The sequence below is a fragment of the Aphelocoma coerulescens genome, chromosome 1, assembly GCF_041296385.1.
Source record: "Aphelocoma coerulescens isolate FSJ_1873_10779 chromosome 1, UR_Acoe_1.0, whole genome shotgun sequence".
Lineage (NCBI taxonomy): Eukaryota > Metazoa > Chordata > Aves > Passeriformes > Corvidae > Aphelocoma > Aphelocoma coerulescens.
Genome location: NC_091013.1, coordinates 94,147,887 through 94,172,569, shown reverse-complemented (window position 1 = coordinate 94,172,569; position 24,683 = coordinate 94,147,887). Strand labels below are relative to the sequence as shown.

The following is a 24,683-nucleotide window of genomic DNA, read 5'->3' as shown; positions in this document are numbered from 1 at the left end:
GCTGACACTCAGTCCAGACTCAGAACAATGATTTGATCTTTTGGAGCCTAATTATAATGATTGATACAAGGGAGTGGGACTCATTTGCTTCTGTGTGCTACCACTTAATATGAAGGGATTACAACATTTATTGTAATCAGAATCCCAGGGCAACATGTTAGATAGCCTCCATTATTGTTCAGTTTAATGAACAGCAGATACAGACTTGGCTAAGCACACATGCCTAGGATGGGGCATTATAAGGCCCATTTATGGAAATGATACAAGGAATTTTAAGAAAATAGAAACAGAAAAAAAGTACTTTCAAATATAGGTGTCTGTATCTGATGGTGAAACCAAGAAATATGTGAAGTTATTTGATTCTCAAAGTTTGTAAGTATTCTTTTCATACTTGAGAATTTCTGTATTTTAGTTATTGTCAAAAGCACAAAGCAAATTTAAGACAAAATTTTCTTGAGCTTAGCCACATTTTGTCATCTTCTACCATGACAGTCTTCCCCCTTATAATGTGCAGATGACTAGAAAATGAAATTATTTTAATTTGGAGATGACTGGGACATTGAACTATTCTAATTATACACAATAATGTATTTCTTGTATGTAATTATATATCTGTGAGAGTGCATACACACAAATATGCATTTTATACACAAAAAAAACACCTGTGTTCCTTCTAGTCTGAAAGAAAAAGATTGCTGATCATAGCTGAAAAGGTTACCTGGATCTGGGCTTTGTTTCCAGCTGTTATATTAGATATTGTCCAGCATGCTTCCTTTTTGATAGATTCTTTTGGGCTGCTTAGCAAGTGCAGTAAGCTCTGCAGGGCTGAACAATTCAGAATTACCTGAGTACAACAGAAAAAAACAAAACAAAACACACCTTAGAAGAACTTTAGGATAAAGAATCACAGGAACAAGGAGTACAGTGTCTTGAAAATCTAAAAATCATACCCCCATTAGATGCTCCCAGAGGTTTTTTTTTTTAAAAAACACTAAATACACACAAAACAAAAATACCTGCAAGAACCAAGAAATAAATGTCTGCAGGAAAGCTAAAGAGCAAAACTACCAAGTCATTCAGGTAAGAGACCACACCTTCATAATGATTTCAGTGTGACCTGAAAACAAGAAGATACTAAGCACATTATGACCAAACAAAAATAAGATGATGGTATTTTCCTGTATTTTTGTACACTTGTAAGCTCCAACTACTTCTGTTTTCCCCATCTGCTGGCACTGTGGTGCATACTGTGACCAGTGCTGTATCCAGTGACATTATGAATGGACAATTCTTATTTAAAAAATTACAAAAATTGTAAAAACCCTGCAATTTTACAGTGCAGAAAAAGTGCGGCAAAATTTCCATCTCCTAAATGACCAAAGTACAACAGAAAATGCCCCAGAACTTAGATGTTGCAAGACAGCACACTTGATTATGTCATGTGTGATAGTGAAGGACTTCTTGACCACCTAAAAGGGCCTAACAAGATTCAAAAAATGAAAAATTAGTGACGACTTTTTTCTTTTAATTCAATTCCAACTTCTAACAATTAAGCCAAAAATTGGGAGAGTATACCAAGAAGCACATTAGTTTTGCCTTGTGTGGCAAAAGCAGACACCTTAGAAAGAATAGTATGGTACAGAATTTTATGAGAAATACTCCAGTCAAGCTGAATCATGGTCATAACTTCTGATCACGGAATCTGAGGACTTAATTCCCTTGCTTGTATCCCCCCAGCTCCATATTCTTAAAATCTTTGTACTCCCTACTAGGATTAAAAAAGAAAAGATTATGGTTCAGGATTTTATCAGGTGTCTGCTGGGAGAAGTTGGTTTTTTTTCTTCATGCATACTATCGATGGCTTTGGCCATCTCCAAGCACTCGCAATTGTTAATACCTGAAAATGAGACAAAAAGTAAAAGCAAGTTTGTGCCCCAAGGTTTTACAGAGAAGTTCTTGAAGAACTGTCTTGTATGTTGCATTCATATTCAGAAATGGATCAGCTCTCAAAGCTGGCCTCTTCCTTCTGACTACTGATTTTTATATTCATCCTGTAACACTTAGAATACAGCACAATCTGCAGGCAGGACTATCAAACTATCCTACTTACACAGTTCTCTAGAATTTTAGGAAAGCTCATGATAGGCTCCTCTGAAAAAATCATGTACAACAAAAACGTTTAAACTAATTTTTAATTAAAATCTAAGGTTTATGCAGTATTTAATAACCTGCATTGCAGGTGAATTAGTGATCCTTGTGGTTTTATCTTTAACAAAATTATGAAATCACACCTCAATCATTCTTTATGACTGATCTGTGAAACAAATGCCACTGAAAAAAAAAATAGAACAATGACTCTGCAATTCAGCTACACAAAATACATTGTAACAATCAAAAAATCATGTTATCTTCCTCCTAGCAATAAGATATTGAAACAGTGCCCTGGTGCTGGTAACTCATCTTTAATTCTGGTCTCAGAGTCACAGAACTACAGAAGCATCCCAGTGACAACCTAGTGTCTCTGAAGAAACACATTTCCTGCCTTCCAATTTAAATCTCATACAGTGGTGGGAGTCACTGCCTCCTACTGATGCCTCTCCAAACAAATCCTCAGACACAGCTACATACCATCCAAAATCTGACCAGACACTTGTTCTTCCTCATAAATACGATAAATTTTCATCATAGATATGATATATTCACCACAGATTGGCAATAGCACTGAATGTGACAGGCCTTGGATAGCGCTACCAGGGTGCATCTCAGCATAATTTCAGCCTAAGAGACAGATTTGCTTTAAATAAACCAACTTGAGGGGTATTGCACAGCTGCCCAAAAGTCCTAGACACAGCTACCTAAGAATCATCACCAGTTCAGGACTGAACAGGAAAACTGAAAACCACCACATTTTGAAGTAATTAGTATCATTAACCTTCACTTTCAAACTTCAAAAGGAACAAGAGGAGGTGCTTGTGAACAGGTTACCACAATTAACAGAAAGATGAACTGTGATACAACACAAGAGAAAGGTAGTCCATACCTGGGTCTGGATATCATCTCCTGTAACGATGTTCCCCACAGCTCGTAAGGCAGGAGATACGACTTTGTAGTCATTGTGCCTAAAATTGACAAAGAAAAATACAAGTATTAACCTTCCCAAAGCATCTCCATCTTCACATTCTCAAGGAAGGACCATCTATCAGCCAGGGGAAAACTTCCCTGATAAATCTGACTTTCACTATCTAAATAAACACTGATTTTCAACTAATGGTAAGCCTTTCTAGGGTTTCTAAATATTTAGACCTTTAGATGTCATTCAGCAACATAAAAATAAAATATTAAAAGGATAAAAGTACTTCAGAGTACTTCCAAGCATCCTTGGGAGGAAAAAGTAATTAGCTTTAATAATAAAATACACTTAATGTAGCACACACAAATTTGGGCCAAGAATGAGACAGAAGAACAGGGGTAGAAGTTGTCTGTTTAACCCATAGAGCTGTTTGATCATCTTCTGTCATCATATGCATCCCTCCAGCATCATTGTTAAATCAGGACTGGAATAGGAAAGGTGAAGTAAGGAACTTGTTTCTCAAATGAAAACACTTCTTTACAAAAAGCTACTTAGAGGCAGTATGTTCTATTAATTAATCCAGCATCACATGTGCTCTAATGTTAGAAACCTTAACAGTCTTTTTATTTACATCACTGAAAACCATTATTCCTTGCTCTTAGGCCATTGAATGGTCCATGTCCTGACCTTGGATCTGAAGCCATGGCTCTGAACAAGGCCAGTCTCAGCGACCCCAACTCTCACAGCTACACTTTACTGACCAAAGTGTGCATATACTCTTCTACAGCAAGGGTTGAGGAAATTACTTATATTTCAAGTCCCTGGTACTGTCAATTCTAGTAAATTGAACTATTTCTTACATTTTTATCTTTGATATCCTTAGGTAATTTCCTTGTTAGGTAACTAGAATATGGACTTCAATGACACAAGGAAAATTCCAATGTATACTATGGATTTTACAAAAATGTAGCTCTTAGGTGCAGGAAAAAACCCCTTAAGAAACAGCAAAACTAGTACAAGAAATGTTCCATTGCTTTTGTTACTCATGACAAATAGAGAACACTGAACAGACGGGTAAAATTAAAACATATCTTGCTCTCTGGAAATTACATCATTTCAAGCCATATATAATTAAATTCCTTATTGGTATAATCTTGATTTCAAGGATAAGAGTGATGCTTGCTTGCAACAGATTTCTTACATCAGCAGTTCCACAAGTCTTCTGCAGACTCCTGCATCAATCACAGCCTGGATTTTATCATTGGGGCCATCAGACAAATAAGACAAAGCCCAGCAGGCATCAGCTAATACATCTGTATCATTGACAAAGAGCAGCCAGGAAAGTACACTAAGACAAGGTGAGACCTGTAAGACATTAAGAGGAGATACATATAATTAAAAGGGCCAGAAGATCTATTATTATGTCAGCTAATTTTGTATACCATTATAGGACTAGGCACTGGAATCTTAAGATTCAATACTCAGAAAATTTCAGACCTAGCTAGCACTTCTACACAGGGCTGTAGCTATACAAGCACAGAGGAGCATTACTGCAGAAAAGTACCACAGCAACTCTTCAGCCCCTACAGAATGACTCCTGTCAGTGAAACTCAGACTTGTCCACTCAGATGTGCCACCTGCTGCTCTACAGCAGCCAAGATACAGAGTTTTGTTCTGCTATGGGACAGTCGTCTCCAGTACACGAACAGGAACAAAAAGTTACAAGGCAGCTGTGTTAAAACAGTGGTTGTGAATGTCTGCCCAAAGGACTAAACAAAAAACTTCAAAAAACTTCATCTGTAAGAAGTCCATCAAATATTTCAGAATTTCTCTGAAACATTACTTCCGTTTAGTTTAAGTTTCACCACCTTAACCTAATAATTTGGCTATCACCACTTCACAACACATTTTCATTCAAGCATCTCTTACCTTGGCAAAATCAGGAGGTGGATTTTTCCCTCTGCAGAGGTTGGACAGAGCCCATACAGCATTTCGGGTCATAGTGAGACGATTCTGTTTTGAAAGCAATCTAAAACGAACCAACAAAAAATTCCAACCCTTGCTTTTAAAAAATCAAAGCCAAGCAACCCCACCAACTGTATGGATCATTAAAACAAGCTTTTTAACATATACCAGGGCAAAATACAATAGATTTTTTTTCTATAAAAATACACCTGAGGAAAATCATTCTTGATGGCTACTAACACACGCTAGATACAGGAATCTAGTATCCCAACAAGGACAGTAAACATTACACTAAATTTCTCTTAAATGCTTAGATACTGACGTGGCAGATTAACAGTCCAAAGGTGCAGGAATTGTGACAAAATTACTCTAAGGAGGAGGACATGCAGGCAGTTTTGGAGAGTACTCTCTTAGCTAAATTGCATTTTTATGACCGTCTCAGACTATGAGTCCTTCTTTGGCCTAGGAAAACACAGAAAGGAAAGACCTAATTTTCCCACAAGTGTAACAATTCAGTTTCTTTTTCTCATAGCCATCCCCCATTGTACCACTGTCTATGACAGCACTGGAGAATTTCCCTGCTGCAGAGTCTGCAAAGAACACAGACTGAGTAATCGTAATTTGGACATGACAACACAAGATGGTGTCACTGTTTCAGCAATAACACGCTTCTTAAGCAGAGGACCATCAAGATAATTAGCAGGCTAGAGAAATGACACGCAGTGGGATGTCAGTGACCTGGATTTGTTCAGCCTTAGAAGGAGATGGTGCAAGAGGAGATACAACCTCTGTCAACAACACTTTAACAGGTGGATACAGAAAACAGGAAGCCAGATCCTTCTCAAAGGTGCTCAGTGACAAGACAAGAGGCACTGTCACGAGGTAAAACACAGAAAATTCTGATTAGGTATCAGAACACTGTGTTTCACTATGCCATGGTCAAATACTGCAACAGGTTACACCAGGTAGTTATGAAATCTACTTTTGATGTTCCAAATTTGACTGGTTAAGTAGTTGAGCAATCTAATCTGATCTCACCTGCTATGAAGAAAGGCTTTTACTAGATGACCTCCAAAGGTGCCTTTCAACTTAAATTATTCTCTGACTCTAAAATAAGCCCAGACATTCACCAACACTGTAGAATAAAATAGTTCTAGCTTAGCTGCTTCTAAAGCATGTTTCCATTTTAGCTTCATTACAAAAGTAGTTCAGGACTCCCCATTAAAAACTCTGATTAGTCCACAATAAAAAAAACCAATATTATTATTCTTCAAGGCAAAACCCAAATTTCAGTCTTATCAGACACTCAAGCAAAATTCTGGTAAAACACATTAAAACATACTTACTGCAATAAAGGGGGCAAGATATTACAGTCCAAAACATAGTCTCTGCACATAGTGCTGTCTCCAGCAATGTTGCCAAGAGCCCATACTGCCTGTAATGAAAAACAGAATAATAATTGCTTTTATTCTCAAAATTCCACCAGTTTAACATATGTATTAGAGTTGGGAGATAATCTGTTCTCACTGTTAGGTCCTGGACAATGTACAGAAGGGGAATGCATTCTGGTTGCATATTACATGTATACACTCAAGCTCACTATATGATTCAGGAATATTTATGGAGATCTAAGAAGAACACCATAACAGCAAACATGTATGTCTCCAACGACTGTGCAGGCAGACATACCCTTGGCTCTGTCCACAATATAAGAGATGAGCTCAGCTCCTCAGGCTTATGAACATTGTAATTCTACACTCCTTGTTCACAGCTAATTTAATCCCAGATGTTTTTAGCACAGGTCAAGCAAGTCTGTATCTACCCAAAAATGTTTGTGTGGAGCAGCCCATATTAGTATTTACTACAAAGCCATAAAAGCATGCATTGTTTACAGAGTCATAGATCAAAATGAGAATCTATGTGCAAGATAAACCAATATTCAGAATTGAAGAGTTCAGATGGGCATTGACATACACTCTTTAAAATAAAACTATATGAGACAGAACCACTGTTGCTGATTAAGTCACGTGCATGGCAAAATGTAAGGGTTTGGACATCAGTACTACCCCTAACACTTCATTTTGAGAAGATCAAAAATACCAGAATTAAAGCAGCATGAAATCCATCTTCTGTAATATGATGAGAATAGAAGATTTAATTCGTTTTGATTTATACATTTGGGCCAAGTGCTGGTTTTTATATCACTGTCCACTAGTATGAGAGCTGTAACTTAAAAATTTACAAGTAGTCTTTGTCAAGTATAAAAACAATTTTACTAATTCCTTGCAAATTACAATATTTTGTCACACAAGGAAGTTTATGAAGTTCACATTTGCTATTTATTTCAAATTAGCAGAAGACTAAGTGTCATATCAAATAGATACATGTATCTGCTTATTCTGCTGGTTTATTTGCCGTTGGGCTTTACAGATACAGGTATCTGCACAACCACTGGAAATACTTCCAATTCTGCATACAGAGGACAAAAGCAATCCTATTTGTCATGGATAGCAGCTGAATGTCCTCCCCAAATTTCTCTTCAATTGAAAGCTATGTATATAGCTGCAGTAGAACGTGTTAGAGTGCATAACTATTTCTCCAATTGAACAAAGCAAGTTCCTCACACAAAATGAACATGTTTTCCCCTCTCCCTATACCTATTTGAAATAAATTGCTCCTCTAAAAAAATGGACAGAATTGCCAAATTTTTTACCTAAAGGAAATTTTTGGATAACCTGAAATAAACATATTTATTCATTTTCAATAGGGTGTCAATTAATTTATTGCATTAGGTTTCTCCTGTAACATGTTTTTAAACGGTGGCAAAAAGATGCTACTTGAAAAACAGACTTCAACCACTCTAGAGGCCCAAATTCACTAGCAAACCCTGCAGAACTAATACAGCTAAAACCAGAAGTATATACAGAATGTAGATAACACATGTCAGCTTGCTAGATACAAAATAAAGAGAGTCCTCCTCTGTACCAGTACTATTGACAACAGCATAGGATTGGAGCCATTAAACTGCAAGTTGTGAAGAGAGTAGGCGACTGTTCTGGGGAAGGATTAGTTTGTTTTGTTTTCTACTGTTTTCCAGGCTTCTGCTGTCAGCCACAGTCAGAGGCAGGGCACGAGACTATACTGACCTTTGCTATGAAACAGCACAGCCATTATTACTATGCAATGTTCCCCCAAAACTGATCTTCATCATTATTTTTCATTCTAATTCTTACTCTTTTTACAACTGTTGTGACAACAGTTTATCTAAGAAGCGTAACTTTGGGTCTGGCAGCCTCTTGGACTTAAGGCACAGAAGACAGCTACCAGAAAAATTTAGCTTAAGAGACAGAACATGTGCCACCTCCTGCAAAATGTCACTCGTGTTAGAACTTTAAGGAGCCACACCTCTTGCTCACCCCAATGTTTGAATTTCTACAGCAAGAATAAGCCTGAGGAATGAACCAAAGATTTCAGACAGTTCTAAATAAACTTGTGAATCTTCTGAAAACATTTAGTGAGGGGAAAAAGTTAGAATTTATAATAATTCCCTTTCACTGAAGATGTGAGTAATTTTGTATGAAGACACAGTCCCTTTGCCTAGACACCCTTACACAGGTAAAAAACAGGGAAGCCCTATTCCATTTGTCTGTGGTCTTTGTTTCTGCCATTATAACAGTATCTATTTTTAGGGTTGACAAGACTGATAATCACTTAATCCAAGAATCCATTCTGACCCTGAATGACTGACTGGTTTTGCAACAGCAAATCTCACATCAAAAAGTCTGACCAGAGAAGTCAAATAGCACCTCTACTGCTTTCCCACTCTTCATTTTTTTTATGGCAAGGAAAGTCTGGCTGAGTAGTCTGGTATCACAGGACCTGGTAAGAGAAGATGTTGCAAGAAATCCTTGTAATGCTAATGACTGACAGAACACAAGATGCCAATAAATTGAAATATCTTTAGAAAAATATGCATTTCATTCAATAATGAAGATGTCTTTCATTAGGGAACTACTTCAGCTCTTCAGATAAGTAAGGAATGCAAGTTAAGCTCATTTAAACTCATCAGACACTGCCATAAATGCAAAGCTCTGTCATGGTTTTCATAGACAATACATGAACAATGACAAGTTTCTTCAGAGTTTGTTTGTCTGAATAATGTTCAATGATTTTTATTTCTTCTTTTGAGCACTCCTCAAGATGCAAATATTTGCCACAACATTATGGCTTTGGCTTCATTCTACAGAGTTCAAATGTTTTCATCATCTTTCCTGGACAGTTGCAGAAGTAAAAGGATATTTAATTTCATTACACTTCAGAGCTTATTAAATCAAAAAAATATTTGACCAAAAAAAATCCATTTCAGTACTTTCCACTATCTAAATCCCAACTTAAAGATGACAGCAATTTTAAGATTTGTAGCCTGGCTTTTTAACCCACATCTTAGGGAGAAAGCTGTGTGCAAACTGAAAGTGCAAATGTTGCCTTGTTAATTGACAGCACCCATTTTTATACACTTGTATAAATTTCCATTTATAGCTAACAGTGGAGTAGGGTTTGTTGCAAATCTTTGGTTTATTTTACTCATCACTGACCTCCAATGTTTTTTCCTGCAGTGCTGGACAACTTCAGTAGTCAGTAAAAGTAAAGTGCAAGTCTTGTAGACCACTGTTGAACCATATGGTGTCTTCTGTGAAAAATCCCTGTGCTTTTTGACAACTCTCCACTTTCCCCTGGATTCTGAAGATTCTCAGCCATTATTTCTTTGGATATTTAAACTAAGTGCTTAAGCCAATCACCAACAGTGTGCAGAGTTTGCCTCTCAGTGGAGAAGAAATATTATGAAGAATCAACACTTTCTCAATATTTGGATGCTGATGTGGGAAAAGGATCTAATGCTGGGATGAAGATGATAAAGATTAGCTTGCATACAAGTGTGATTGGGTAAGCGAACACAAGGAAGGATACCAAAAGGACACATTCCTAAGAGATGACTGCTACTTTGTCCTACCACAGAAAACATCTTTCTTTCAGTGGCTGGAGTGGTCCTTCTTCTCACATCTCACCTGCCAAACAGAGAAAGTAGCTCAAACTCATACCTTGACTGTTTGTCCTGATTGTGATTACCAAGAGTTTGTTAATAGGACTGCTGATGTAAAAGCCTACAGAGCCTGAACACGACTCACAGGTCAGCTCTGCCAAGCAAGTGATGGTGTCCCAGTTTGAGACAAATTCATCCCAAAGGAACGTCCTCTGACAGAAGGCAGGTTACAGACACCTCTCCCCCACCAGATTCAGAAAGAATGTTTCCTCAAAGGAAAGTGAAAGGAAAAGAATTATTTATTTAGCAAACACAGTGCACACAGACACAGGAAAAGAATAATGCTAAATAATAAAACCTCTCACTGTGGAGAGAACCTGGGTAGATTTCAGAGTCCTTTCTGTGGGTGTGACTTTCTCTTTTTCGGAGCTGGGTCGGCTTGGGCCCCTCCAGGCCAAGGTTTAAGGTCTCCCAGATGATGTTCTGGTGGTAGCACAGTCCAGAAGAGAAGAAACCAAAGTACCAGGAAAACTCCTTGCTTTAGCTAACGAACAAAAAGCTAGCTCCAAAGTGGGAGAATGCCACTCTCTTCCCTGCTGCAGGAAGCCAAGCTGAGTAGCCAGGCAGGAGAAGCCAGCAAGGTGATCTGCCTTTTGGAACACAGTGCCAAAGGAATTCCACTGGCTTCACCCCGCTCTCTCTTAAAGGTCTGCCTTAAAGCTACAGAAAAGGACACAGGGTTCGTGTCTGGGCATAGAGCAGGCGATAGGGGATACACATCATAAAGTCACCCCAAGACATTCCTCCCCTCATCTCATGTCATCGGCTGAATGTCCAAATTAATATATTCTAGCTCTACACACACACATTAATACATACATACATATGTATGTATGTCACCCCAAGACAGAGGGTTACCAAAAGGAATAGCAATACAACTAGAAATGGAAAAATACCGAGGGAGAAACATACTGGTTGCGTCAGCTGAAAATGCAAACTTTCCCGAAGGAGAACAGGGCAGCGGGGGATGCTCATGCCACCGGCTGTCCAGCGCAGCACGATGACACATATCTGTCACTGTGAGACAGTCTCAGTCCTCTTCGACAGGCAGCACAATGCCTTGCATGGTTTTTGAAGGAAATGCAATGTTCATCAAGGAAACTCGAGCTGACATCTGGGTTTTAAGTACCACAGAAGGGGAAGTCAGGAAAGAATTGCAGCTAAGACACTGCTGAAGCCACATCAACCTTAAGCATGTCTAAAGGGTTTTGATGGAGTCTTTCAATATAAATAATTTCAGGCAGGCAGATCAAAATTTCTAGATGTCTTTTTGAAGAAAAAATCTGTGGTAAGTGGAAGAGGGCTAGGACATATGCCACTGACTAAACCTAAAAATCAGTACACCAAAAACAGAAACGGGGAGAAGCAGGGAGATGTAGCCAAGGAGTTTTTCATAAATAATACTGATGTAGATTCTGTGATAAATTCAATTTCTCTGATGGGAAAAATGTATGCCAAATGGTTTGACCACTGACCACAAAGAAAGACTGACACACAGTGCAAGTAATTAAAGAGTTAAAGGATGGTAGGCTAATTAAATGAGGCCTGCATAGCTTAATGGAAAACAGATCTTGCAAAAGTACATAAGGTATCATTTCATTAACGTGCATGTTGCTTATTAAACATAGCTATAAAGATTCCCTCACAGACTTCTATAAAACAGCTGATTTAGAATCTTCACTAGACTCAGAAACTAGCATATGCAAAGGGAAAAAGTGCCTCATGTTAGATTAAAACTGGCTTATAAATATGAAAAATACAAGTTGGGAAAATTGTGATCAGAAGATAAGGTAAACTGGTATCTGTTCCTGAGCCACTGCTAAGGGAAGTTAGAAATAAAAGACAAAGTAAACATGTACATTTTTATGACTGACTTACTGTAAAATGAAAACAGTGGATAATGACTAGCCAGTAAGTAAAATATTATACATATTTTTTGTTTATGCTAGGATACATATTCAAAATTATGTTATCTCCTAACATTTCCTTCTATAGAATTGCTATCCAAAGTAGAACAAAGAATGACTTCCTAAACACAGCCTTCAGTACTTCTTTTTCTCTTCATATTTTACTGTATGATTATAGGGTTAGATTCTGTCCCCTGTGCCCTGAACATGTCATTATATTTTCTGTATTTTGCTGTATTTTTGTAATTTGTTACAAATGCAGTTGCTTGCAAATAATCATCTTCACAGTACTACTGTGAGACATAATTAGGGTGATCATTTTAGGAGAAAATCATAGCCAAAGATCACCCAGTTTCAGAAATCCAACTAGAGAAGCCCAGGATCAGACCCGCTCAAAACACAGGCCTAACTATAAAAATCACTACTGAGCTGTCCTCAACTACAAAATGAAAAAGAAATACTTCACCTTGAGCATTTAAAAACCACAGAACAAGTATCCACCTACTGAAAACTGATAGAAGGAAATCGTCCAGCATCAGACACTAAGCAGCAGAAACATTTCTCTCACAAACCTACAATCGGTTTAATTGTAAGAATTTCTTCCCTATTCTCCTCCATGCACTATAATTTGTTCCAACTTCAACAAACAGGGTCACAGTGTGACAAATAAAAGCCTCCTTTACTACCCACTCATCTGTTACCAGGGCAACAATCTGTGCATATACTGAATGAGACAAGAGTCATCTGGAAAAATACTATGCAATTGTGTACTACTGCTATCCTGTAACACAGAAGTACAAAAGCTAACTTCTCAGTGCTTATATGCTTGTAATTTTTGTTTCAGATGATACTGTGGTAAATTGCTTGAGGCTTTTTAAAGCTGTTGGGGAAAAAAGCAGAATTCCTCTTATGTTGACCTGCATTAAACCCCAACTCAGCTGTGAGCAGGGCTGCCATCTCCAGAGCTGCAGCACAGAAACCCACTATGAAACAGTGTAGGTAACACTTTGCCGTGGTATATTTTCCTTCTTCAGCACAGCTTACTACAGAGCAATTTGTAACTGGTATTTAGAGATTACCAGCAAGAGAGAGATCGTGAATTTAGCAGCACCTGAGCGGCACAGAAGAATATTTTCCAGTAATGACAACCAAGCCACTCTGCCTGCCTGCAATCTGAATTTTAGCACATCAGCAGTTTATTAGGAGGCACAGAGGGGGGAAGGAGCCAGATAAACTACTTAACTGTGGCCCCTAAGCTCTTCCGTTAATTCAGCCATCTTAAGATTGAAGGCTGCACAACTTAATCTACACAGGTTTGCTCTTCCCACCTGCTCTCTGAACATCAGCAGGGATGATAAGAACCTAATAAAAAAAGCAAGTTAGCTCTTGCACAGAAGATCAATCATTAGGAGAAAAGTAAGTAAGAGTAGCCTTTACCATATACAGAGCACCAATCATTCTGCAGGAACAGCACTCTTCAAGTGATGGCTGAATTTGGAAAGCAATGCTACCAAGTTCAACCCCTAAAATACAAAATCTAAAAGGCACCATATAGCTAAGTCTGGATGGATTTTCACATGGGCAGAACATAGCACTTATCTGCCATTTTGGCAAGTTCCCTATCACATTTCTGATTTCTACAACAACAGCAGACTCAATTCCTCAAAGCTACAATAATGGACAAAACATACCTCTTGTTTTCTTTAATATTTTTTCAAACACCTGAATCAATTCCTCTTTAAAAGCCTTCTCAACAATAACTCAGCCTGAGACAGAGCATTGAAAATGGAAAGATACAAAGTGGAATAACTTGAAAGCTACAAGCAACTAAGAAAAAAAAAAATCTGTCTTGTGGCAAATGTTAGGCAACCTTAAGTACAGGTGGTACATTCTGAGCCAGCTCTACAAGAAAGAAAGGCAGTTACACAAAGCAGTCCAATGTTTATGAGTTGGGACTCCTCCAATCATGCATCTCAATACAGCCAAATGCAAGGTCAGACATCTAGGAACACAGAATAGAGGTCACACTTACAGGATGGAGAACTGAACCCTGGAAGTCAGTGACTCTGAAAAGAACAATGGATCATATTGGATAATCAGCTTAACCTGAGCTCACAGCCAGCTTCTGTGGCAAGGAGTCCGCAAAGACCCTGGATATTTACACCCCAAAGTATCAAGCGGAAGTGAAAATGAGGTACTATCTCTGCAAACAACAATGCCAAAAGAGTGCTACTGGAATAGCCAGTGCTCATAATTTCACCACCACAAAAAGATACAGAAAGCAGAAGAAATGTTCAGAAAAAGCTCACCAAAAAACAAACCAACCACCACAGAAATATTCTCAAAATGAGAATTCAGTGCTTCATTTCATTTACTCAAGTAAAGCTTAAGCTATGGTCTGCAAGTAGCTACAGGAAAAAACACAGAACTTACTAATGGAGTAGAGAATGTAACAAAAGCAATACCTGGACCCAAAGCCAGTCAAATTTGTACACTAAAGGTACATACTTTCAAGTTAGGATTAAGATTAGCTGAAACTAAATTTATTAACATCATTAATGTTTCATCACCCTACATCTTCAAAGCAAGATTATATGTCTGAAGTACATCCTTGTTCAAATACAAGTTATAGACCTCAAATGGAAACTACTGAATCAAATGTTTGGTCTGTGCTTTGTATACTGATCCCTGTGGGCCTTGAAGAATATTCATCTATGCTGTAAGGAACTTGGAGAACAAACTATGCTTTATCTTCAGGAGAAACAGGCATAACTTTCCATATCTAAAGCAATTATTCAAACAAGGCTCCCTGAATTCCTCCATACACAGAAATATACTAACCTGTTAGAGAACAAAATGGATTACCCCATTAGCTATGGTTAAATACATAATTTCCAGAAAGAGAAAAAAACAATATTTGCTTAGATAACTTAACACATATTAAGCACAAAGCAACTGTTGTGCAAAATTGCCAAATACTGCATTTTCTCTAAAGGCTTTCTTACAGAATAGCCTTGTTCCTTTCCAGAGAAGGGAAAAAACCCCCATCAAAACACCAAACAAACAAAAAGTCAAACAAAAAAGCTTCCAACTCCACAAATTAACACACACACAAAAATTCAACACTGTTCTCAGTCTTTACCTGTTCTTGTACATCTTCAAACTCTGAACTAAGCAGCTCTATGAAGATGGGGACAGCTCCTGCTTGAATCACTATTCGAGTCTGAAGGGAATTTCCCGAGGCAATATTTGTCAGCACCCACGCAGCTTCAAACTGGAAAACAAAATACAAGTCAGTTTACCAGGAGCTTTCTATGCCACACCAAACATGGAGACTAAATGTCTTCTAAAACCAGAGAGATTTGGCATAGGACAAATGTGAGATATGACTAATTAACAGACAATTTGCAAAGAATTAGAATCATATATTTCAGGGTTATCACTATCACTTGAAACAAAAATTTGCAGAAGTTCCTTACAAGAACATCAAGTTTGCTGTGGCCTTTCAAGTCTTTTTGGTTTTGCTACGCATTTACATTACCTCTGCCTTTCTTACTGGCTAAGAACCTGTACACATAACAATGTGCCTTCCCACGTGACATGACACCTGCATTCACTGAATCACCAGTGATATTCCTGAAGATGCAGGACAAAACATTGTTTGACAAAATTTCATGGATATGAAGCATATAAAAGATCTAAAAGAGATTAAAAAAAAAAACCCAAACAAAAACAGATTTCTAAAAAACAACTCAAAGTACTTGTCTCCAACTCTGGTGATCAATGCCAAATGTTATTAGAGTATGATGTTCTTATTCAAGATTGAAGCAAAAGTGAGATCCTGAACTAATACCCTGCATCTTTTAACTGTTTTTGTCATTTATTGTTTTAATCTCAACTTGCAAAAGCATTAACTTTTTAAGATGAAATGCAAATTTTAACCCTACCTGAGACCTCAGGCCACAGAAAACGCAGATTCTAGAAATCCACATCTGAGTAGGTTTCTGCATGCTTTCAGCCCAAAGATTATTACACTACACTAGCAAATTTAAATCTTATCAGGTACATCCAGAATCTATAGAATTAAAAGACTGGTAAAAGGTGAATGAAAAGTAAAAATCAACAAACAGTAAAAATGGAAAGTTGTAAACCATAAATGACCAATTTTGACATTACCAAAAGATGCTGATCCATCAGTATTCCAGTGAAAATACCAACATACCTTCAAAAACTATCTGTCTCTGTCTGAAGAGCAGCAAGGATTTATATTTCAGGTTTAATCATAAAAACAACTCCTGCTAAGGAGTTGCACCAAATCCTGAAACATGCCTGAAATAATAACTCAAGAATTAAGCCTAGACTTCCAAGGCTTTTCATTTTTAAGTGTTACTAAAGACTTTGGTTTTGAAAGTACAGTAAATCCTGCCCTTCTGATAAACTGAAGAAAAAACTATCTTCTCCTAGTAAGATGGGATCAGAATAAACAATTCCAAAATACATCACTGCAATACACAAGGAGTATGGGCTGCAAAACAAAGCAGAAACGCACAAAATCAAAACTGCAAGATTCATAATTAATGAACTAGAAGCAAAACTGTGTGGACAGAGCCTAAGGCCAACATAAAATACTGCTTTCCTGTAACTTTACTTTCCCTGAAGTGAGTATCCAGTGTTTTGAGATACATTGTAACATAACTTTTTACTCATCTTTCAACCATAGAGGTTTCTTATCCGTATTTTAAAATTTGCCCTCTGGCTTCCCACTGGTGCCACCAGCTTGAACGATTCACAGCTTGGAGACTCACACTGTCTCCAGCGTAAGTCACTGAAAGGTTAGAGATGACAGTTTCTCTCCTCCTCCTTCTCTGTGGACACCTGATGCTCCAAGATGTGTAACTAAGGAATAGTCACATGTTAATGGCAAAGATATCTGTGTGGTATTGTTCTTTTGTAAGACTCCTCTCTCCACAGGAGACAAATGTACTTGTCCATGCATGGCTAAAATGACCCTGGAGAACAGGAGAACTTTTTTAAGTCTTCCATTCACCTTGAGTAACAACAGGATAGAGGAATTCCTAACACATTAGGCCTTCCTATTATTCATCTCAGAGGCCTAGCTTTTACAGGATATTCCACTGACAACACAGAAGAAAAACAGATCATAAATTCCCATAAAGTTCCAAGTTCATTAACATGGAAGTTGCCATATTCAATCCACCATACAAGCAGCTATAAATTATATTTCACTGTCTCAGAATGAGTTGAAAATCCTTTCCTTCTACAACTAGGCTACAGTTAGAAATGCCAAGCCCAAAGGAATATTTTTGGGAACAATGACATAATATTAGAAAGTGAGGTCCAGAGAACTTCCCAACTAATCACAGCAAAAGGTTCTACCTGCAGACCCTAAACTGCCAAGCAGGCAGAGAGATTTGGCAAGATGGAGGAAAATTACCCAGGTAGAATGGAATATCGAGAGCAACATACTCAAGCTTGTATTTTCACTGCTTTCCTACAAACTCCTTAGGACAAGCTTTCCACATTTCCACTCTGACTGATTTTTCCTATTTCCATGTAAAAATCAATAAACGTTACACCAGTAAGGCCACAGGAATTGCTTCCATTTATCTCCCTTAGGTTTCTACGCTAGACCCCTGTAAGTAATAAAAGGCATTCCATTTTTTTTCCATCAGATAGCTTTACGAATTTTCCATTGGAGTTGCAAACCAACCAGCTTAAATCCGATACATGTTCTTAGTTACTGTCCACAGACTCCTCAAAGGAAGCTAAGAGACCTCTGAAATTCTGTGGATAACAATTTGAAAAGTAATACCTGTAAATGATTTCTCTAATATGTAAGAAAACTGTAAATTTTTTGCATATTTCCAGTCAACAAAATTTGGATTTCACATGGCATTCACAAACCTGTTGCCTTATGCATTTTGAAAGAACACCAATTCTAATTTAAGTGTTGTATTTAATGGTTACACGTTAACATATTTTTTAACTTAGATGATTTGTTTTTAACTAGGTGATTTGTTTTTTTTCACATTCCATTAGCCAAGAAAGACTGACCAGAAAAACGGACAGCTGGAAATAAGACAAAGGTCCAAAAAAATTAACCACCATTGTAGCATACATAATTCAGCTTTTTCAAACCACAATAAGGTTTCCAGCTTTCTATGCTTATCATTACAGATTGATTTCTAATTCTAAACTTTTTTTTTACTTTAATCAAAAATTTAAATCCTAATTCTGAAGATTTAAAACTGTCTTCAATTAGTACAAAGAACACAAACATTAAAGTTTAGTTTAATAGCTTTTCATCTGCTAAGTTCCAAATTTCAAGCTCTTGTTTTTGTTAAAGTCTGAAGACCCTATCCTATCAATCACACAGTGCATGTCAGACATCTCTCTCTCTCTCTCTCTCCTGCACCCAGAGGTCTTGCCAGAAATTCTGAAGATAAAATAGCTTTTTTAACATAGTGAAAAAAGAGAGGAAGTACAGCTGAACAAATCCTTAATTTTTTTTCCTACCTAATTTGCATCACCCAATGCCTTCCTAAACTAGAAGACAGATACATTTATATTTTTATACCTGTAATGTACAATTTTCTTTTCTCTTCAGGAACTCCACAAACCTGGCCACCACTCCCTGTGTGCTTATGACTTCATCTATTGGAGGATTTGGCTCTGTTTAAAATAAAAAGTTAATTTAGATACATCCATTTCTTTGTAAGGAAATTCTCAAATTACTGCATCAAAACAATATCCAACGACATACTGACTGCTCTTTTCTTGGAGTGTGTTCTTTTTCTACAATACTTCACTAAAAGGCAATGGACTCCTATGTGTCAACATAAGGAAACTCCAATCTGAGTTTTGAGGTAATAAGATAACGTGATTCAAAGCACTGATGCACTCAGTAGTTTAGGCAGACTGATTTCACAGCAGCAGCTCTGTGCAGTCACTCAGGCATGCACACATGCAGAGGAACTTTGGTATATCAGCATATTTGAGCCACAGAGACACTGCCTACAACATTTAAACTTACATCCAAGAGGAAATCTCACATCTGCAACACTTAGTACAGATTTCAAGGGAAGAAGTGACTATTACATACATCAAGCTGACATTGTGTAAAGCAGAGCTTGACCCAGAAATTTCAGCGTGAAACTCAATTTTTATTGCTGTCAAAGTAAAACCACATGCCAGGGAGGCTTCTACATTTTTCTCTAAGTAATTTCAGCCCTTACCTTTAGAAAGCAGCTTTCGGAACTTCTGGGTGGCTGAGAGCTGCTGTTCTGGACTATTGGAGAAAATCATCTCAATCATATCAGAGGTGATGACTGCACTCTAGGATTTAGGTGGGGAAACAGAATGAAGGTGATAGAGAGCAAAAGGGGAAAAAAAATCTGGGATTAGTGATAAACAGGTTACATTTGCTAAACCAGTATCAAGTTTATCTCTTATTGAATAAAAACTTAGGTAAGACCATTATGGACAACAAAGGAATCATTATACATGTACAGCCACAGAAGGCAGCATCATTCTTAAGTGCAACTTTGCTTTACTGAAAGCCAAAATCCAAATTTTCCTCAAGATACAGCAAGAAAATTGCTCTTCAAAATTTTCCACTGGTATTTTCTCCCTTCCTCTAAAATAAATGTCAAATTGTCAGCTTCAACAAAAAGTAATTATGTTAGCATTTAGATTTCCCTAACATGTACGTTTTGACTTATTCTCTTACACCAAAATGTATAGGACCTGTCATTTCTAGAAGAGTTGACAAACCTTGATAATGCTTATCATCATCAAGTAGGAGTATTAAATTTTCCATAATACTGATGGTTTCCAATAATATGACTAAATTAAATCTGCAACCTCTCTCATGCTAGGTAAAATCTGACATTCTGTTCACCACATGTGTACCCATGTAAAAAAGTGTAAGAAAAGTCAAATTTTTTTCTTCCACTTCTAATCTAAATCCTCAGATACATCTGATCCCAACCCTTAGACAGACAGGGAGACAGATGACAGTGCTGAAAATACTTAAGCGTTGTCTGTAACAGCCAACAGCTCCAACTGTTAAGAGCCTGAAATTAATGGCAAACTGTGTAATGACAATATCTATCAATTGGGCAAAATCCTTTCCTTACTTTTTACTATCTATCTATTTGTTTCACATAAGCTTCCACACAAATGATTAATGGTATTTAGGACTTGCCTGATATTTGAATACTATCTTGAAGAGCAAAACCATACATTCTATTATCAATCTACCACACTGTTTATAAGCACTTCTCTGTTTCTCAGTAATTTTCAAGGCTCATATAATCACCAATAGTTCAGTCTGATTTCTATGGAAACATCACTTGCATACTCTGAGCACAGACACTGTGTGAAGATCAGCGACACTTTTAAGTGAGAACTGCACTTTCCTTTAAATCTTCTGTTATAGAACTGAAACCATTACCATTTTTCTTTCCAGGAAGAAAGTAAAAAAGTCTAATTCCAACTAAAACTGTTTTTCTGCAGTATTAAATTCTAGCATGGGAAGGAGTTCAAGGCCTCATGCAGACAGTTAAGCTAGGTCTAGCAGTGTTTCCAACACTTTGGTTAAAAATGGTGCCACTTGAAAGTCTGCTAAGAAATATTTCCACTGAGCCCCTTTTTAACTTTGCGAATTGCAGTAACACACTGCCTGATTTGTATTTTCAAGTTTCAAGCATTATGAATTTCAGATTAAAAAATCCCCAACAACTCTGGGCAACAGTTGATAGAATCACCTGTAATGGTAAATACCAAATCCAGAAAGTGTGATCAGCCTGCCAGGACAATGAAATTTTATTTAATTTTCTTGACCACATATCCTCTGAAAAACCACTCGCTATATCCCTGACATTTTTCTCTCATGTAATCTGTTTCAGGGCAGTTCACTGAGACAGGTGTCTCAGAGTTGTCCATCTCTGAATGCATCCTTCACATTATTCTGGAATTTCATTCCCATCACGTCACTGCACAACAGACCTGCCCAGTTTCAACAAACACTGTATTAATTTCTCATCACTTACAGAAGTCATCTCCATGTTGTTCATCTGAGCCTCATGGAAGCCCCCATCGGACATCACTTCCTCCTCTGCTTCTTCCTCGGCCGTTGCAACATTTCGGCGTTTAAACAACTAAAGAGATAAAGTGTTTAATATATATATATGTATTTAATATATATTGCATAGCCAATATTTACACAGCATGTTGTATTAGGCTGCTATAAAAATCATATATGCTATCACCTGAAAGAAGGTAGCACACTGGCTACAGGACTTCAACTGACAACACACGGAGAAAGTTTGGCCGTGGAGTAAAGGAAAACAGCGACCTGCTAAAATACCAGTTCCTAAAATTTCTGAAAATTTTTCACTGATATGCCCTTCTCTTCTTCACCATCTGCCTCCATCTACAAGGTGTCTAGCTTCCATACCATCGCTTTCTTGCAGAGGATGCTGGGCCTCAAAGACCTGATAAATTCCTGTGTATTACACATTTTCACAGAACACATGCAGGGGCTCTGACAATCGAGTTACAGTGGCAAAGAGAGGGCTTTGGATGATGATCATACATAGGATATTATACTGGGATGAGCAGAATTTGGTTGCTATGACTTTAAAGAAGGTATCCAGTTCGAGATCTCATGAGGAGAGCTAGAGAGGCTAAGCTACTGGTCAGTTTTGTTCAAACCCTCAAGCTGCTCTGGCAATGTTACACTTGAGTGAATGAGGAGCACTCACTCTACCTCTTGTAGAGCCTGCAGAAGAGGCAGTGAAGTCTGCAAGTGATTCTGATTTCAGACTATGTATGAATGTGGAGGGCGGGAACAACTAAGAAGGGGCTTGGGAGAAGCAGAGAGCCAGAGACACTGCAGGACAGGACTGTTTAAGGACCGATCACAGATACCAGCTGCTGTGCATTACCTGCTCCTCTCTCTTTTGCTTCCGTAGCTGAAGACCCTCTTCCTCCCGCCTGCGACGCATCTCGTCAGGGTTTAGAGATTTGTTCTTGTAGCTCTTCAGCCGGAAATTCTCTTTTCCTGAGGTCGTCATGATTCCTTCACAACGCAATTTTAAAAAGACAGAATTACTCTTCAACAACACATCATTTTATATACTGTCTCCACTCCTTAAATTCTGTAGCCATGAACTTCCAGCCATTGCCCCCCTATGTTCCATCACCTAACTTCCAATAAAGCTTAGAGAAGGTGGAAAGTAAAATTTCACAGAATTGTCACTTTGGTGTGTCAGTCCTTCACATCAGTCTAACAAGCTTTTATTTTTTGAGGCTTCAGAGAGTAAATCGAGTACTTTAGTAAGAAAGAACTAAGGTCTATCAGGCAGAGTATATAGCCTGGGCTAAAAAGAAAACTGCACTAAAAATTTTTAATGTTTCTCCACACAGAGAATTTGCCAACTTACATACTACTGTCTTTACTCAGAAGTGAAAGTGTCTTAGCTGCTCTTTAGCTTAATTTACTTTGCATGTCAGTACAGGGGCTTTTTTTTTGCACTTCATGTTTTAAGTTAATTCAACACACCCCTGTTGAAGAAACCCTGTGTTCTTTCTATCCAGACAAGGCCTACATGGAAATTGAAATGAAAAGAAAAATTTTAGGTGAAGATGGTTTAACCATTGAAAACGCTCAGTCCTGCAAGGACAGCAGTGCTATTGTTCCCCTCCTCCCCACCCCAGTCCCTAATCCTGCCACTGTTTATGCAGAGGGGCCTTTCTTCAGTCTGTGATTTCCAAGTACCATCTGTCTTACGTAACTCAGTGGGTCAGCATTTATAGCTGCCCATGGTGATTTGCACATGTACAACACCACACTTTGGAGCCACTTAGCATAAAGCAGTAGGTAGAGAACTGTGTGGAAAGAACTCATCCCCCTGAAAGCAATGGGTGTGGATCAGGTCTCTACTCTTAGTGCTCCATTCTGCTGCTACTCCTCTCCTTACATCACCCCTTTAAATCCAAAAGAGGTTGGGAATCAAATTCTCAACATGTCAGTGTTTCCATGTGTCTTCACAGAGATGTAGAATCTCCAACATATTGTAAATCCTGTAACACAAAATTTAGGAAACTGCACTATATAAAAAGTTACTCTACAGGACTTTCAAAGCTCTCTTTCAAATGCCTTAATGTGTTGTATTAAATAAGCTACCTACCTCAAATTCCATAAGCACAGAATCACCAGATGATAAATCATCTCCTGTGCACTTTTTACTTTAAAATGCAGCAACATGAGTCTATATAGATTCTCAACAGCTTAGGTTTCCTATTTAAAATACATCAAATGTATATCAAGTCTACTCTAACTATTCTTCTTTCAGTTAGCACAAAGTTGTAAGAGAATTAAAAAGAAAAAAAAAAGGATACTCAAATATGCTTCTTGTTAGAGCCTCTTTTTAAGTTGCTGCTACCTGACAATCATTTATAAGAATTCTGATGATCAGAACTGACTTTCGCAGAAAACATTTTGGACATCACTTCAAGTGTTATTGTGTTCTGAAAACTGAGATTTGAAAAACTGTTCAGGGACACAAAACTACTACATTGTCAGTCAGTCACAGTCTGCACCGAATGCAACATAAAAACCTGAGCATAAGGTAAGCAATTCAGCAGCCTCACTTTGCTGAAAGGCTCTCCTGAAATGGCCTTTTTTAAATAAAGGTATGATAAAAAGATAAATCTCAGAGCACCAGAAGTTCCCTACTTCTTAACAGCTTTGAGACCCCTTTCTTCCTGTCTTTACATGTTTGAGCTTCAAGTGTTAGTGTTTCTTAGAATATGCTTGGCAATTATACGTTCTTCACGTTTTTAAAGTGACTACTACCTATACTAAACACACACACTATTTGAAAAAGCCTGGGATTCTAACTGTAAAAAGAAGTTCAGTCAAAAAATACTCAAAATTTCTTTCATTCCTAAAATATTTTGAACAAAGTATTTTACATATTTTAGTATAAGCAAGTTGAACTCAAACACCAGGTAGACAACCATGAGCTAGAAGGACATTCCTAACAGGAAAACAGCTTTGCACACACTCTGGTCATTCTGTCCCTGACCATGAACAAACACAGGCATATACTACAGCCCAGATAACATCTCAGGCCTTCCATAATGTTGTTAATAATTCTCCATTTTTGTCTGAAGTCTGTCTTCTCTAACTCATAAGACTGTATTTGCCTTTATTTGGGATTTCAGGACTTTGATAACTCCTTTGATAAACTCTTGTGGTAATTTCACACTTTCACCTTCAATAACTACAAGTTCTTAATTTAATTGAATTCTTGACAGGGAACATCTTCATTCCTTAATACTGAATTTCATCTAACTTCTATTATGTAGCCTCTCCATAATGTTCCAATGTTTCTAAACATCAATGACACAACCAACTTCATTATAAGTAACTTTCCCTAAGTGTATTCTTCCTTCCCATACTTTTAAACTAGCTTCCCCTCCATCTCCCAACTTGCATATTGACTTTCTTTCAATTAATTTTGCTTCTGTCTTTAAGGTAGTAATTTCCATTTTCCTTTCAGAGTTCTCTTAGCTCCTCCTGTTGCACCTTATGCCATTGTTTCACTTA

At 37.6% G+C, this 24,683-nt stretch overlaps 1 protein-coding gene across 1 annotated transcript in view; it reads right to left on the bottom strand.

Moving 5' to 3' along the window:
- KPNA1 (karyopherin subunit alpha 1) overlaps positions 1–24,683 on the bottom strand; it is a 51,719-nt gene that overhangs the window by 16,814 nt on the left and 10,222 nt on the right. Inside the window, exons 2-11 of the mRNA XM_069018952.1 lie at positions 22,015–22,148; positions 21,118–21,225; positions 19,300–19,399; positions 18,642–18,736; positions 15,186–15,317; positions 6,382–6,470; positions 5,000–5,099; positions 4,272–4,435; positions 3,041–3,119; positions 719–844 (exon numbers count right to left, since the gene is read on the bottom strand). Coding sequence (XP_068875053.1) covers positions 719–844; positions 3,041–3,119; positions 4,272–4,435; positions 5,000–5,099; positions 6,382–6,470; positions 15,186–15,317; positions 18,642–18,736; positions 19,300–19,399; positions 21,118–21,225; positions 22,015–22,143 — 1,122 coding nt within the window. The 5' untranslated portion in view covers positions 22,144–22,148. The remainder of the gene's footprint in view (positions 1–718; positions 845–3,040; positions 3,120–4,271; positions 4,436–4,999; positions 5,100–6,381; positions 6,471–15,185; positions 15,318–18,641; positions 18,737–19,299; positions 19,400–21,117; positions 21,226–22,014; positions 22,149–24,683) is intronic.